At 37.0% G+C, this 15,648-nt stretch overlaps 1 protein-coding gene and 1 long non-coding RNA gene across 2 annotated transcripts; both read right to left on the reverse strand.

Annotated features, from left to right (window-relative positions):
* Positions 1-309: 309 nt before the first annotated feature.
* LOC306851558 (cytochrome P450 2M1-like) lies at positions 310-5,957 on the reverse strand. Its single transcript, XM_079387879.1, has 9 exons — positions 5,671-5,957; positions 3,801-3,963; positions 3,562-3,711; positions 3,099-3,259; positions 2,404-2,580; positions 2,066-2,207; positions 1,812-1,999; positions 1,574-1,715; positions 310-579 (listed from the first exon to the last, which is right to left on the reverse strand). Exons 1-9 carry the CDS (start codon positions 5,860-5,862, stop codon positions 395-397), a joined length of 1,500 nt encoding a protein of 499 aa, XP_079244005.1. The 5' UTR covers positions 5,863-5,957; the 3' UTR covers positions 310-394.
* A 2,302-nt stretch (positions 5,958-8,259) lies between these two features.
* Positions 8,260-10,889, reverse strand: LOC306851565. Its single transcript, XR_013782513.1, has 3 exons — positions 10,541-10,889; positions 10,331-10,356; positions 8,260-8,503 (listed from the first exon to the last, which is right to left on the reverse strand). It is a non-coding gene; the product is annotated as an uncharacterized lncRNA (long non-coding RNA).
* Between the last annotated feature and the right edge of the window lie 4,759 nt (positions 10,890-15,648).

Raw genomic sequence — 15,648 nt, forward strand, 5'->3', positions numbered from 1 at the left:
GCACTACCCTGCATCTTGTGTTTTTAAATACAAATATGAATTCGGTGTGAATGGTACCTACAGTGTGAAAAAATAAAAGCACTGTGCTGACTTAATTGTTAAAAAGTTAAGTGCCAATATTGTTTGTTTAAAATGGTAATTTATGTCATTCAGTACATTCCACAAACTTGATAAGCTTTCATGTTAGGACCCCTAATATTGTGTTTCATATCCACGCACAGCTAAAAGTGGGTTAACCTGCTAGCCTCCTTGAGGACAGGATCGTGTATGCTAAATATCAATGTTGTATTTGTCAAAAAAACACTTGTGCAATTTCATTTGACATATTTATTTCCATTAAAGCATCAAACTGAAATGAGAATGTTTTCTTTGTTCATTTTGTGGGCATGCTCTTCTATTTCCTGTGAATGGCATAGCATTCATAGATGCGGGGCATACGGCCAAAACTGGAATTTGTTGGTGTCGTGTTGAGCTTCTCTGGTGGCACTGTGGCTTTGAAGGTGAAGTGCTGGAGGAGGGAAGCGAAGAAGATAAATAGCTCTATACGAGCCAAAGCCTCACCGGGACATGCACGCTTGCCTGCCAAAGAGAACAGACCGAAGTCGGTTTAAAAATCAAAAAAGTTTAAAAATTGCAAGAAAGTCAGAATTCACAAAATTCTGTGTTTATATTCTGCAATTCTGACTTTTATCTCAGAATTGCAAGAAAAAGTTGCAATTACTTTTAATTCCATGGCTAAAATGGGCTTCTAGGGGTGGGCGATATGCCAAAATGTTATATCACAATATTATAATTTTTTTTATCATTCTTGTCACCAGTGTCAAATCACAAAAAAAAAACCTCACGCTCACTGAAGACAAATAAACAGGCAGCAATTAAATAAGACAAACTAATTACAAGCAATAGGACAAAAAAAAAGCTACAGTAAAAAAATAAATGTTACATATATTGTATAAAAACACTGTATATTCTTCACTGTGTAAATTAAATATATTTCTTAAAGTAATTTAGTCCAAAATCTTCTCACTTGTTAACATGAATGACAGACAGCAGGAATATTAGACTGCTGTCACTTTAAGAGCTGCCCATATCCAATATCCTGTTACACATGTCTTTCTTCTCAGCTGTTTGCTTTCACTTAAGATCTACATTACTATGTTTATGAGGATACTTTCAAATACTGGCATTTTGACAAATAAAAGTGTGTATTTAACCGTTCAAGGCCTATAAAGTGGCAAAAATAACTGCTTAATCCGTGCACACGCCTCTCTGAAAGTGCGTGCATATATAAGTTCTCTTTCATATGAGTTCTCTTTTGCAGCTGATTGCGTTTTAATTCCTTAAATTCACTTGTTTTTAAACCGCAATGCTTAAAAAGTTTTCGTGATCAAATAGCACAGCAAAGTCATGCGGGCATGTAACAACATGAAAGGTGATACTCGAAAATCTCTACTGGCTGACAAATTTCTACTGGTTAATCATGACTACCAGTATATCGCCCACCCCTAAGGGTTAGTTCTCATATAAAGCACGTTTACATGGTCTAATATGCACAATGAAATTCTAAACGCACCAATGCCAAATACAACAAATGCATCATTTTTCTGAAAATGGCCATCTGCATCCAGGAAGTTCTCTGGATCAAAGCAATTTGGGTTCTTCCACAGTTTCGGGTCTACAAGCACAGAGGATAGCAGTGGGAAAACTATGACCCCCTAGAAAAGAAAAAAAAAAGTTTATATAATAAGACAGACATGAATAATAATACATAGTCAATCAATAAAGATCAATACTGTACATGAGAAGAATACCTTAGGAATGACATAACCATTGTATTCAGTGTCACACATCATCTTGTGCGGGACAGCGATGGGTGCAAGATCCATATGGCGTTGAATCTCGTGGATTACAGCATTTGTATATGGCAGGTTTTGTCTGTCCTCTACTGAGGGCCAACGGTCCTGTCCTACAACCTCATCAAGTTCCCTCTGAACACGCTCTGTACAGAACAAGTCAAAGTAAAAATACTGTTTTCTGCTTGATGCTTGAAAAGAGAAGATCTCACCTTGAATGTCTGGGTACTTCATCATCAGAAGCAAAGCGTGTCTGATAGTGGATGAAGTGGTTTCTGTGCCGGCACTGAACATGTTCCATATTACGGAAACCAAGTTGTCAAAATGATATTCTGTGTTAGGTTTGTCTTTCTCCTGCAAAAGAGAATGAAGGTGAATATGAAAATGAATATTATACATAATAAAACTGACTGTTGGGATGTATCAATTCTAAAACTTGTAAATGAAGGAAATCATCTGGAATTGACAGCATGTCGTAGTAAATGTAAATGTATTGAGGACCATAGCTATATATGAACTGTTTTAAACACAATTTCTCTGAATTATTTACCTCTTTCATTTTTAACACAAAGGCCTCAATGAAGTCCTGTGGGCAGGAGGAATCCGGAATATTCATCCGAGCCTGTGCCTCACGCTTGCAATACTCTCTGGCCTCTTCTAGGTCTCTAAACAGCTGATGGTGTTTCCCGGGGAAAAGACTGACTAACCTAGGGAATATATTATAGATCTGAAAAGAAAATAAAGAAAAATCAACGTATGTCTTCTTCTATTTAATAATACTTTTATTTAGCAAGGATGCATTAAATCAATCAAAAGTAATAGTAAAGACATTTAGAATGTTACAAGAGATTTCTATTTTAAATAAACCCTGTTCTTTTGAACTTTCTGTTTCCACAAAAACGGTTTCCACACAAACATTAAGCAGCACGTCTGTTTTCAACACTGATAATAAGAAATGCAGCAAATCATGATATTAGAATGATTTCTGAAGGATTGTGTGATACAAACTGGAGTAATGGATGCTGAAAATTCAGCTTTGCCATCACAGGAATAAATTACATTTTAAAATATATAAAAAAATACATTAAAACAATTGTTTTTGTTTGAAATTGTAATAATAATAATATTACTATTTCACTGTATTTTTTAATCAAATAAATGCAGCCTTGCTAAGCATAAGATACTTTTGAATGGTAATGCTTTATAAGTATACATATTAAAAAAAACATCTTTAGAGTGCAATACCTGTCCAAGGGGGCTACTGAGAATACTGAAGTAAGTATTTACAGTTCGAAGGAGAGACTTAAACTGTGGATCCTCAAGTTCAAACCTATGCCCAAAGACAATGCTGCAGATCACATTGCTTACAGCATTCATAAGCATTTCTGCAGGGCTGAATACAGAGCCTTAAAGGAGAAAAGAATAGCAAAGAGCTCAAGTTTCTTACATTTAGTGTTGTAAAAACTCACACCATGTTCTGGTCTTTTAATCACTTGTACTGTACAATATATTAGATCTACACATGGCACTTTTGCTTCATGAACCTATTGTACAAGTTGCAAGAACTTATGTTTTTTTACTCAACAATGCAACCACTGAATGTTTGATTTTAGTGTTTTACTAATGCATCCTACATCAGATACTTTTGTAGCCTGCAGTTTGATTAATCTGATAATCTAAATAAAAGCTCATATAAAAGTGATTTTACCTTCAAACTTTTTAAACATTTCAACAAGATTCTCAGCCTCCTCTCTGACTTGTACTTCGATGCTCCTGCGGCCCATTCCAAAGTTCTTCAGTGTCATAAGTGTGAACCTGCGCATCTCCTTCCAACGGTATCCACTTGTGGACAAAACCCCTGCACACAGAAACAAATGCACTTTTGATCTTCTTAGATTTTGAAAAAAACCTGTTCAAATAAAGCATGTAAAACATTAGGCATCTCACCATATCCATAAGTGGACTTCATCAACAAAGGATACATGGCCCTGCCGCTGAATTCTTCACCAAGACCAATCATAGTATCCTTTAGGGCTTGATATCCAGAAATGATCACCACAGGAGTGTTTGCCAACCAGATGGTAACAACAGACCCATACTTACTACTCAGCTAAAGTAAGAAGAGTTTTATGGGTTTGATATGGGACATTTCAATATTATGCTGTATGTGTACTATTAAAATTACTTCAAATCATCTCAGATCAATTGGTGACTATTAACCTTAAACAGTTAATATTTAAATCTGCTTTAATACAGTTATAACATATAAAAGAGCATTGTTATTTGAATGTGTTTTTGTTTGTAATGCAAGTTCGAATAGGACAGCACTCTTTATGTAAATAAATCACTGTATATTGTGACGAGCGTCCCGGCGATCTATCAGCGTTGCCCTGGAAACGCACAAGGAACACCTGCGCTCGCTCATTAAGGCCGGAGCGATCGCACCTGTCCTAGTTTGGCCGCGGCCAGATAAGCCGCGTGAGCCCCACACTAGGAGAGCCTCGTCTCCGAAGCACAGGAAGACTTTACGTCCACAGAAACAAGCGACTGATTGACCCAGCCTGCACAGAGCACAGAGTACAGCGGGTCCATCTCGCCACGGACTCACACCGGAGAGCACGCCAACCACCATCCTTGTCGTGTGATCCTTCCACGCCGCCACAATATTTAAAAGTGGTATTGCTTAAAGTTATTTAGTGTTAAAGACAGTGATTCAGTGTGTGAAAAAGTAAAGTAAAAACAAATCATCAAAAAGGCAAAAACAATGGGATTTTTTTTTTTTAAATCACCAATACATTTTTAGGTTTCAGGATTTTTTTCTTCTAAACTTTAAGGATGATTGTCAACTATGTTATAAAATATATAACAAAATGATTTGATATACCATTTTGTTTTATGCAATATGTCTGTACAAATTTACATAAACTGGTTTTCCCATTAAACACAGTGTATCTATACGGTATCTAATTTGCATATTAATGGGTTGCTGTTGGGACAGCATGTTGAAAAAAGAATTGTCATAATGGGAGCAATAATTGGCCAGATTTTCATAATATCTAATATTTCATAACAAAATAGAGATATAATTTATTTTCCTATTCAATTGTTATGTCTCCCAAAATGCATAATAAACATCCTTTTAGTCCTGGTGTCCTCCACAGTGGACATGTATGAAATGATGTCCTGTTTCATAACAGGAAGTCATATTTTAATTTGAAAACCCATAACATTTTCCTGAGATGTTGCTTTATGACAAACAATTAGAAAATTATTCAGATTTAAATGACAATTACAAAATATAATCATATTTCCGTAAGGATGTAAAAGGTTTCACTAAATTAAATTTAGCCATCTTTAAAGACCTAGGAGAGGGTGTGGTCATGGTGAAACTCCCAATCATTTAATATCTCTATAAAGCCCTGAATGTGCTCTGTACAGGACATCCAGACTTACAACTGTGACATGTGAGGTCTCAGAGAAATTCACTGAAATAGAATGTCCACTACAGAGGCAAAAACTCCATAGCCGGGTCTCAGGAGGATATATTAAAAAATAAGTAAATAAAAAAATAACCGCATGTGCCAAAAACCCCCACAATAGAACAGATGCAGTCCAAACCCAGTAAGAACAGAGAAAATGCTTTGACTGCTTATACTTTAAAGCCTATGTAGCCTCTTAAAAATAAACGTTCCAAAATAAGGTTATATGGAGAATCTTTAACATCATTGGATAGTTTACCTGCGCATGCAATAGTCACCAACTGCCGATACTCAGATTGAAATAATTGAATTATGCTGTATTAAATAGACCTACTCACCTCTAAATAATATTTGTAGGCTTCCTTGATATTAAATTGAAATAAATTTCCCAGAAGTGGATTAGGCGCAGGTCCTGGAGGCAGCCGCTCAAAACTGCTCTGCTTTCCTCGAATCTTCCACAGCAATAACAGAGCCAAGACAGACATGACAACAGACACTACATTAGTCTTCAATGCCAACAATGTATCCATCCTTCAAATTTCACTAGACTGTTCTTTTAAACCGATTCACAGTAAGGAACCAAAAATGATGGTTGGCTTTTTGTTGGTGACAGTATGAGGTCTCTGCAAATCAAAAGTGGGCGTTTTAAAATTGGGCGGTGTTTCTAAGTCATGCAATGAAAATAATGCCAAACACAACCGTTTCTTTACGCAAATCGGGGATGCGTTCAGCCCCCAAAAAACAGAACACTCTGTTCTGATGGAGCAAGTGTTGCAACCAGGTGCGTAGTTGGTGGGGGGGTGGGGGGGTATAAATATATATACAATATTTATACCACGGTTAATGGAAACCTAGAATCAGGCTATTTATTAATTATTTGAACCGCGCCTTCGGCGCTTTTATAAGCACTAACCTCACATACGAACCGATCGGAGCGCTTATCAGCACAACATGACTGAAGCGCAGTTCTTTTAATTGTGCACGAGCGGCACGCGAATAACCCCATACTCTGTGCGCGTTCACCAGCGCGCTCAGAAGTGCCCCACGTAGTGATAGCTGCAGCCCGGAGACCTGCAAGTGGGAGGAGCTTACGCCAAGAACAGCAAGTAGGAGGAGTTTGAGAACAGCAAGTGGGAGGAGTTTGAGAACAGAAAGTGGGAGGAGCTTATGCTGCAAGTAGACAGGATTTCATGGAAGTTTAGAATGACATAAATATAACACATTTTCATAGTAGTTTAAACTGGAATTCACAGTTTTGTCATTGTGTTTGTCCAATTTCACTGTTAACAATGAAATGGTCTTATTCTTAGTTTTTTTTTGTTTGTTTGTTTTTTTATAACTTTTATTTATCAGTTGCAAAAGACAAACATGAAGTGCATACATGAATACAATGTCTTTTTTTTTTTCCTTTTCCCTTTTATGAACTTAACTGAACAACATCCCCCCCTCCCCAAACCCATAATCCACTTATACATTTAAAAAATAAACGTAATAATAAAAATAATAATAATATACAAAAAAATATATAAAAACCTTTATATGTACTCATACATACATTTATATACACTTATACCTACACAGTAATAATTAAAAATACCAATGTAAGTTGCTAGTGCTAATCATTAACTGTACAAAGTAAACATCAAACAAAAAATTGCTGCCCACTCCTCAGACATCAAAGCGAGTTATCTGCTGTTATCTGTTATGTTGGAGTGTCTCAGGGTGAACAGATCAAAATCGGGGGGCTATCTGCCGCTGGCGAACCGGGATAGAAGGAATAGTACATATATAACCATATAGTGGGACCCTACAAAGAGACTTCCTGAGCTGGCAGCTCATCTAAAAGTAAAGTAAAGGCCACGACTTCCCATTACTTTACGACTTCCCATTCCCATTAGGCCACGACTTCCCCCCTAGATAGTTAAGTAGTGGTCTCCACTGACTATAGAACCTGCCAGTTGACCCCCTAAGCGAGAATTTGATTTTCTCCAGTTTCAAAAGGCTTAAAATGTCATGTAGCCAAACTTTGATTAATGGTGGTTGAGGAGACTTCCACAATAACAAAATTCTCTTGCGAGCAAAAAGAGAGGCGAAGGCAATTATGTTATTTTGAGTGGTTGTGGTACGGATATCGTCTGGAGGCTTGCCAAAAATAGCGATATGTGGGGTTGGAGTTAAATTTATGCCTAATATATTTGAAATTGTTTTAAAGAATAGTCGCCAGAATTCAGACAACTTGGGGCATGTCCAAAACATGTGGGTAAGGTTACATGGAGCCTGCGAGCATCTGCTACAATTATCATCAAATTTGTCTGGATAGAGCTTTGATAATTTGTCCTTACTATAGTGTAATCTGTGGAAGACTTTAAATTGTATTAGTGACAGTCTAGTGCAGCTGATGACGAGTTAACAACCCCCATGGCTCCCTCCCAAAATTTTTCAGAAAGATTCAATTGGAGTTCTGACTCCCATTTCATCTTGATCTTATGTAAAATAGATTCACTGTTGGAGGACAATAAATTATAAAAAAAGGAGATATGGCCCTTTGATAGAGTTTTAGCCTTAAGAGCCAGGTCCATCCCGCTGGGTGTTGGAATCCGTGGGAATGACGTGGCGTGTGCTTATTCTTAGTTTTGTCATTATTATTTGTATTCAATACCATTCACTGTCAAAATTTAAATCATGTCTTTACACCTTTTACCATGCTTTGTGATGGTGTCATTTTAAGTCCTTTAACTGTAGTAATTTAAGCATATTTCTGGTTATTACATTTTACTTCTACAATTCTTCTACAGTAGCCTTTTAAGGAACATTAAAGTGAGATGCAATTGCACTTTGGAGGTAAATGTGTGATACATAAAGAAAATGTTGAGTACTGTTAAGAAAATGTAGTTACCATTTGACTGTACTGCACATTTTTATTTTTCATATATTTTTTAAATCAAATTACAACACATGACAGACTAATGTTCTTCAGAACATGTTACACAAATCATTGTATTAATCTGAAATCTCAGGGTGGGTAAATTATTTTATTTCTGATGACTCAAATTATGTACAATTATTCATTCAGCACAATAGACTTGCATGCAGTGGACACTGCACAATCCAGGATGCATTGCTTCTGAGTAAATTCCACGGAGCTCGCCTCGCTTGTCCTTCCAACATAGCCTGGTGGGTACACAAGAAGCACAATGAGCATTAGGGTTAAACCGAATTTAAAACATTCTCCCCATGCCATCCAAGATATGCATGACTTTATTCTCTTGTTGAACATGTACAAACATTTCAAGAATAATTTCTCAGCTCTGTAGGTCAATGCTATGCAAGTTAATGGTGTCCAGAAATTTTAAGTGACGACATTAGGCCAAGAAAATTTGTCTTTATTACTATTTTTATATGAAGTATTCCTTTTAAAAACCACTAGATAAAATGATAGTTTATTCACCATTAATTTACACAAAACTGATTATTGATTATTATTAAATAAAAAAAGGTTATTTAAACTATGTTTTAAATATATTACATTGTGGATTAGGAGGTTAGGAGATGTGTTCTAATACTTTTGAAAATGTACCTTATTATTTAGAAAATTACACTGTAAAAAGTGAACAGTTGGATCAACTTAAAAAAAATACTTCAATTGGTAACATCTAATAAAAAAAATGTCAACTTAATTTATTACCTTTATTTGTAATAAGTTAAGTTGAAAAAAAAACAAGCATTTTTTTAGGTGTTACCAATTGAAGTATTTAAAAAAAGTTTTTAAAGTTGATCCAACTGTTCACTTTTTACAGTGTATCTATCATAGACTGTATAAAAACAGCTATCTATTTACAAACGTTTAAGACATTTACACTTTATAAATCAGTGCAGTCCAAAATGTAAAAAAAATAAATTACGGTAACACTTTCTATGAAGCCCATATTTATAATACATTATAAGGGTATTCTTAAGGCATTATAATGAATGCATAATGCACTATAAACAACCTTATAATATGTTATATTGTCAATTTTAATACATTATAATGCTTACACATTTGTACATATAACTTTTAAGATTATAATTATTTATAACACAATGAACACCATATTAAATCTACTTTTACACTGATAATGGACTATATATCTTGACATTATTTAAGATCTGCACAGTATACTACAGTACATCTTGTAAGTGGTCAGGTGTGAAGTGTTATTTGTTCTCTGTGAGGCTAATATTAATTTTTATGTGAGCTAGTTAATAATTTCAACAGAAAAAAAAATAAAAAGCAATGTGTATATGTTAGGTTACATTTTATTTTGATGTCCCCTTTGTCTATTGACTCTATGCAACTTTGCAACTCTCATGTCAACTAGTATTAGTAGGTTTAGGTTAAAGTTAGGGTTGGTAGAATGTTGACATACTCATAAAGTTGCTTAGATAGTCAGTTTGTCTGTTGGGGAACCATCAAAATAAAGTGTTAGCATATATTTATCAGACAACATACTACTATACTCCAATGACTGCTAGTTGACATGTAGTTGCAGAGTTACTAAACAGCTGTCTACAAAATAATCAAACTCATATTAAAATAGAAATAGTTAAAAGCAATCTGATCTGATATCTGATCTTATGGCTTTTTGAGAGAAAAAAAAAATACTATTATTATTACTATACTTATAATACATTATAACTATGAGAAATATGATCCATTGTAATTTAAGATGATGCAACGTGTTCACTGTGTGTTATAAATCATCATACTCTTAAAAGCTATAACCACTAATAAGTAAATATTATAATACTAATACTAATATAATACTAAACTAATCATTTAAAACTGTTCTTATATTCACAAGATGATATAACATATTATAAGGTTGTTGTTGTTGTTTTTTTAAATAATGTATTATGCATTCATTATAATGCCTTAAAAATACCCTTATAATGTATTATAAATATGGGCTTTATCGAAAGTGTTACCAAAATTACAATGCCATGTAATTACATTACCTGCTTATGGTCTTCGGTATCCATAACTTGGGAGAGCCATTTTGTTGTATGTAGAAATAAACAAAGATATTGTCAGTCAGGCACATTACAGAGTGTAAGCTGTGTGTGGCATTAAGAAAACGTTGTACAAAAGCCACCAAGAAAATGCACTTTTCACAGCTTGTAATACTTTTTACAAAACAAAACAAAAAAAAAGTACATCACGCTTACCTAGTCCACTCATCCACTAGGGGTGTGCCAAAAAATCGATTCACAGAAAAATCTAGATTCTCATTTGCAACGATTCAGAATCGATCTGAAATGTCCAAGAATCGATTTAATAAATAAATAAAATCAGCTGGCTGTTCGCCTCCATTTTTGTAACCATAGGCTATAGCCTACTGGTCTGTACTGATGCCACCACGCAGCCGGTTTTTGAACGTAAGCGTGCGCGGCAAATCACTAAAACAAAGAGGAAGCAAATATGGATGAGAGGGAGATCCAATCAGCCCCGTCTTCACTTAAAGCTAAAGTTTGGCGTCATTTCGTATTTTACCGAATGCCTGGAAGCACTGCGCTGGACATGACACACACAGTGTGCAAGCTTTGCAAAACGAAGACCAAGTACTTCGGCAGCACAACAAATGCGCGTGCGCATATTACTAGGCATCACCCGGAGCTCAGCGACACGTATGGAAAGCCAAAGTGGTCTTAAACGCCTGCTCGGGCGTCTGATTGCACACTGACACGTCAAAAGCGTGCGATTTGACAGCAAACGCGCGTCCTGGACGCGCGTTTTGCCATGAAAACGCGCGTTCTTAGCGCGCGCTTTGGGATTACGGCGAACGCGCGTCGGAAACGCGCGGTTTTGTGTATCAAAACGCGCGTCCTCGACGTGTGATTTCCTATAAAACGCGCGTTCTTGACGTGCGTTTATCATAACAGGAAATGGGCGTCAAATACGCGCGTTTGGAGTCGGACAAAACGCACGTTTTGAACGTGTTACAGGTAAACCAAACAGGCAGCGCAAACGTCTTTTGAAGTATCCACACAGGCGAAAACAACGTGCGCTCTCCATAGTGTTCTCAAAATGGCACACGTCAAAAGCGTGTGCTGACTTCATTGCCCGATTCTGTCATGTTGTGTTCACTATACTGTCATGTTCCTTGATGTTTTTACAGTTTTGTTTATCAGATTCTACTCAGACCTAAAGAAAAAAAATCCAGCTGCTTCCTCAAGGCTCTAGCTCAAATAAATTCCTGTTGTTGTTTTAGGTCTTATTTCAGACAGATAGTTTTAGTGTGGATATATTATATAGCAATTTCACCTCTTGAAAATAGTGTATTAATGCTTTCATAAAGTTACTTTACTTGTAACTTAAGTAATTCAAATAAAGAAGTATTCCCAACCCAGAGTCGATTATTCAAAACTAGTCATATCCTCCTGGTCTGTGAGCAATTCATGGATAGCATCATATCGTCCTGAGACCCCCCCACACAAAAAAGCTTTGTGAATTTAGTATTTCTTCATATCATTACATTGTTTAGAACATTAGACTTTTTTTTAATGAATATTTTTTGAAAGATTATATTGTGTTTGCAGCATACACTTGCACAGACATTTGACGATTCACATAGGCATATAAATAAATATAAACAATAATTTATCTAATTAAAATATCCAGGCTTACAGACCATCGACTGCCATTGGAGAAGAATAATTTAAGAACTTAGCTTGGGGGACAAATAACTGTTTTAACCTATTTTTTGAACACCTGGGGACACAATATTCAAAAAATCTGATGGAAGCAATTCAAATGTGCGCTAAAGGATGCCTCTTATCACTCATGGTATTTTCCTTATTTAGCACTCTTTACATTCTTTATACTCTGTAATTTAATTAATTTAGTAAATTAATTTTATTAATCTTTAAAGACCTACGAGATGGAGTAGTCATGGTGAAACTTCCAAAATATTTGGTATGTCTAAAAAGCCCTGAATATGCTCTGTACAGGACACCCACGCTTAAAACTGTGACGTGAGGTCTCAGGACATATAATGTCCACTACAGAGGCGAAAACTCCATAGCCAGGTCTCAGGAGGATATTGTAGACCAATCGCAATAAACCTAATAACATAATAAACATGTTGCTAAAATAAAAACAATAATATTTAAGATATTGTTTTTCTATTATCCCTCCTGCAGTTACTTAAGCAGCGTGCAGATCCTCATTTAGCTCAGGACTTAATACCAGCTGTGCATAATGTAACAATAAAGCCCAATATCTTCTATAATGGAAAAAACATATATTTTTTTATGACATGTCGTTATTAAAAAATTTAAATATAAAGTAAAAATATGTCGTTTAAACAACATAACATCCTGTCATTAGGACAGAGTGGAAAATAATATGTCAGCAATGCCATACAGTAATACCCCATATATAGCGGAGACAACATGACAGAATCGGGCAATGAAGTCAGCACACGCTTTTGACGTGTGCCATTTTGAGAACACTATGGAGAGCGCACGTTGTTTTCGCCTGTGTGGATACTTCAAAAGACGTTTGCGCTGCCTGTTTGGTTTACCTGTAACACGTTCAAAACGTGCGTTTTGTCCGACTCCAAACGCGCGTATTTGACGCCCATTTCCTGTTATGATAAACGCACGTCAAAAACGCGCGTTTATGGTGACTCCAAAGCGCGCGTCAAGAACGCGCGTTTTATAGGAAATCACACGTCGAGGACGCGCGTTTTGATACACAAAACGCCGTAATCCCAAAGCGCGCGCTAAGAACGCGCGTTTTCATGGCAAAACGCGCGTCCAGGACTGCAGTGCTTCACGAAACTCCCTGCCAACTCCGAGAGAGCAAAAAAAAAGAACAGCGCGCTGGACATGATAGAGCGATTCCTAGAGCAGCAGCCTGCTATTTGTGCCGCGCTGCTCTCCCCCCAGGTGAGAAAATCTGGAAGTGACATCTGCACACTCAGCGACACCGACATCTCCGCTGCTGAGGAAATAGCATCGGCGCTGAAACCAACAGTAACCTTGTACACAGTTCATGTCCAGTTTTTTTCATGATTTGTTGAAAATCATATAATCAGTTGCACAGTTTACAGTTCTGTTGTTGCAAGAGACACTGTCATGAACATTTCAGAGACAGGTAGTTTAGGGGTACTATTTTTCATTTTGAAAGAAGCACTTTATTTTCATAACTTGTTATTCTTTAAGTTACTGAATCTGACTGAGAAATATAGATGTTTTTTTGTCTTCTCCGGTTGTGTTCTACATGATATTTGTGGTAAACTGCAACTTTCCTGGGAAATGCATCTATTTTCAACCATTTTGTATTATGAAGAAGCACTTTATTTTTGTTCCAACTTATTTTATAGCTAGCTACTAATGAGTAGCAATTGAGAACCAGACAATGTTTTTGATAAAAGGCACTTCCCTGAGAATTTAACTTAATAAATGTGAAAAAGACACTTTAATGTCTCCGTTTGTCATTCTGTATAGCAAAGCAGATGAGAGTAGATCATGATCAGAAACCCGATTAGAAATCATTATGAATAAAATCGAATCATTTTGAATCGAAAATCTTTTTGAATCTAAAATCGATTTTAAATCGAATCGTGGCCTCAAGAATCGGAATCGAATTGAATCGTGAGATGGTAAAAGATTCCCACCCCTATCATCCACCGTGGCTGTGTCCAAATTCAGGGTCTGCATCCTTAGGAGTACTCATTTGAAGGATGTTACGTCACAGCGTCGCGACGAAGGCGGTCCAAATTCGTAGGATCCTTCAAATGCGGCCCACAAATACGTCCTCCTTTTCCCCGAATTGGAAGGATGGGTGTGGTGGATCCTTTCCCGTCCTACCTATCCCATGATTCTTTTCGGCAGAGCGTAATGGCGGACGAAGCGAGCGGTAGCGGAGTGGGAGAGGAGTTTCTCTGACAAAACAAGCTAAAGTTTATGCTTCGGCTCAATGAATTTGTAGGAGAAATTAGTAGAATACTTAAAAACAAATAAAAATAGGCTATAATGGCTTACCTGGATGTGACTGTCTTGTAGTCTGATATAAAAAAACTCTCCGACAACGAGCAAAGAAAGTATTTAATTTATTTAATTGCTTTATTTCTTCCAAAAGAATTAAAATGAGGAGAATAACTCTTTGTTTGTCCATTTTCCCGCTTCTTGCTTGGCGCTGTCACGGTTGCTAGGCGACAGGATATGAGCAACGGGTAAGGGAGGGAACTGAAAGAAGGGTAGGCTGTCCAAATTCACAAACACCGACTTCCGGGTTTTGCGGACGTCGGAGGATCCCTCCTCCTTCAACCGGGTAGGAAGGATCCTAAGGAGGATGCAGACCCTGAATTTGGACACAGCCCGTCGTGCCACCGCTTAAAGTCATCTTGTGAATGTGTGAAGTGACATTCAGCCAAGTATGGTGACCCATACTCGGAATTCGTGCTCTGCATTTAACCCATCCAACGTGCACACACACAGCAGTGAACACACACACACCGTGAACACACACCCGGAGCAGTGGGCAGCCATTTTATGCTGCAGCGCCCGGGGAGCAGTTGGGGGTTCGGTGCCTTGCTCAAGGGCACCTCAGTCATGGTATTGAGGGTGGAGAGAGCGCTGGACATTCACTCCCCCCACCTACAATTCCTGCCGGCCGGGGGACTCGAACCCGCAACCTTTGGATTACAAGTCCGACTCTCTAACCATTAGGCCACGACTTCTTCTTCGTTTATTTGACGGATCTCAAAAACATTTGCACACTACCGCCACCAGGAGTGTGAACCGATACTACAACCTACACATTAAGCAAACCAATCAAAATCTTCTGTTGGTTTGTACAGCCCACTTGCACAGCTTAAGTCCCACCCACCTGCGGCTGGCCCCGCTGGCTCCGACCTCCGTTTACACCCATCTCGAAGATTTGCGCGAGCCATTCCTATCGTGAAGCTGATGGTAAAATATGCGATCTATTTGAATTATGCGATCTATACTCTGTGTGATATATTTGGATCTATTGAGAAACTGCCACTTTAAAATACTTTGGAGAAAGTCGAACATTATCTAAAAGAAGGCATAAACTAAAAAGACTGATGAAAAGAGGAGAACAGATAATAATGCACCAGCACTAACATAACATTAAAATATTTTTAAACTTCTCATGACCACCTTTACAATAATTTATCACGTTTTATTGTAGGCTTATTTAGTGTGGTAAATTTTGTCTAACTTGTAGAATTTCAGGCCCTATAATAGATAATCTGTTAAGGAAATAGATTTTTCCCTAAAGATTTATATTACAACTGTGGCAT

The sequence above is a fragment of the Barbus barbus genome (genome assembly GCF_936440315.1).
Source record: "Barbus barbus genome assembly, chromosome: 31".
NCBI lineage: Eukaryota > Metazoa > Chordata > Actinopteri > Cypriniformes > Cyprinidae > Barbus > Barbus barbus.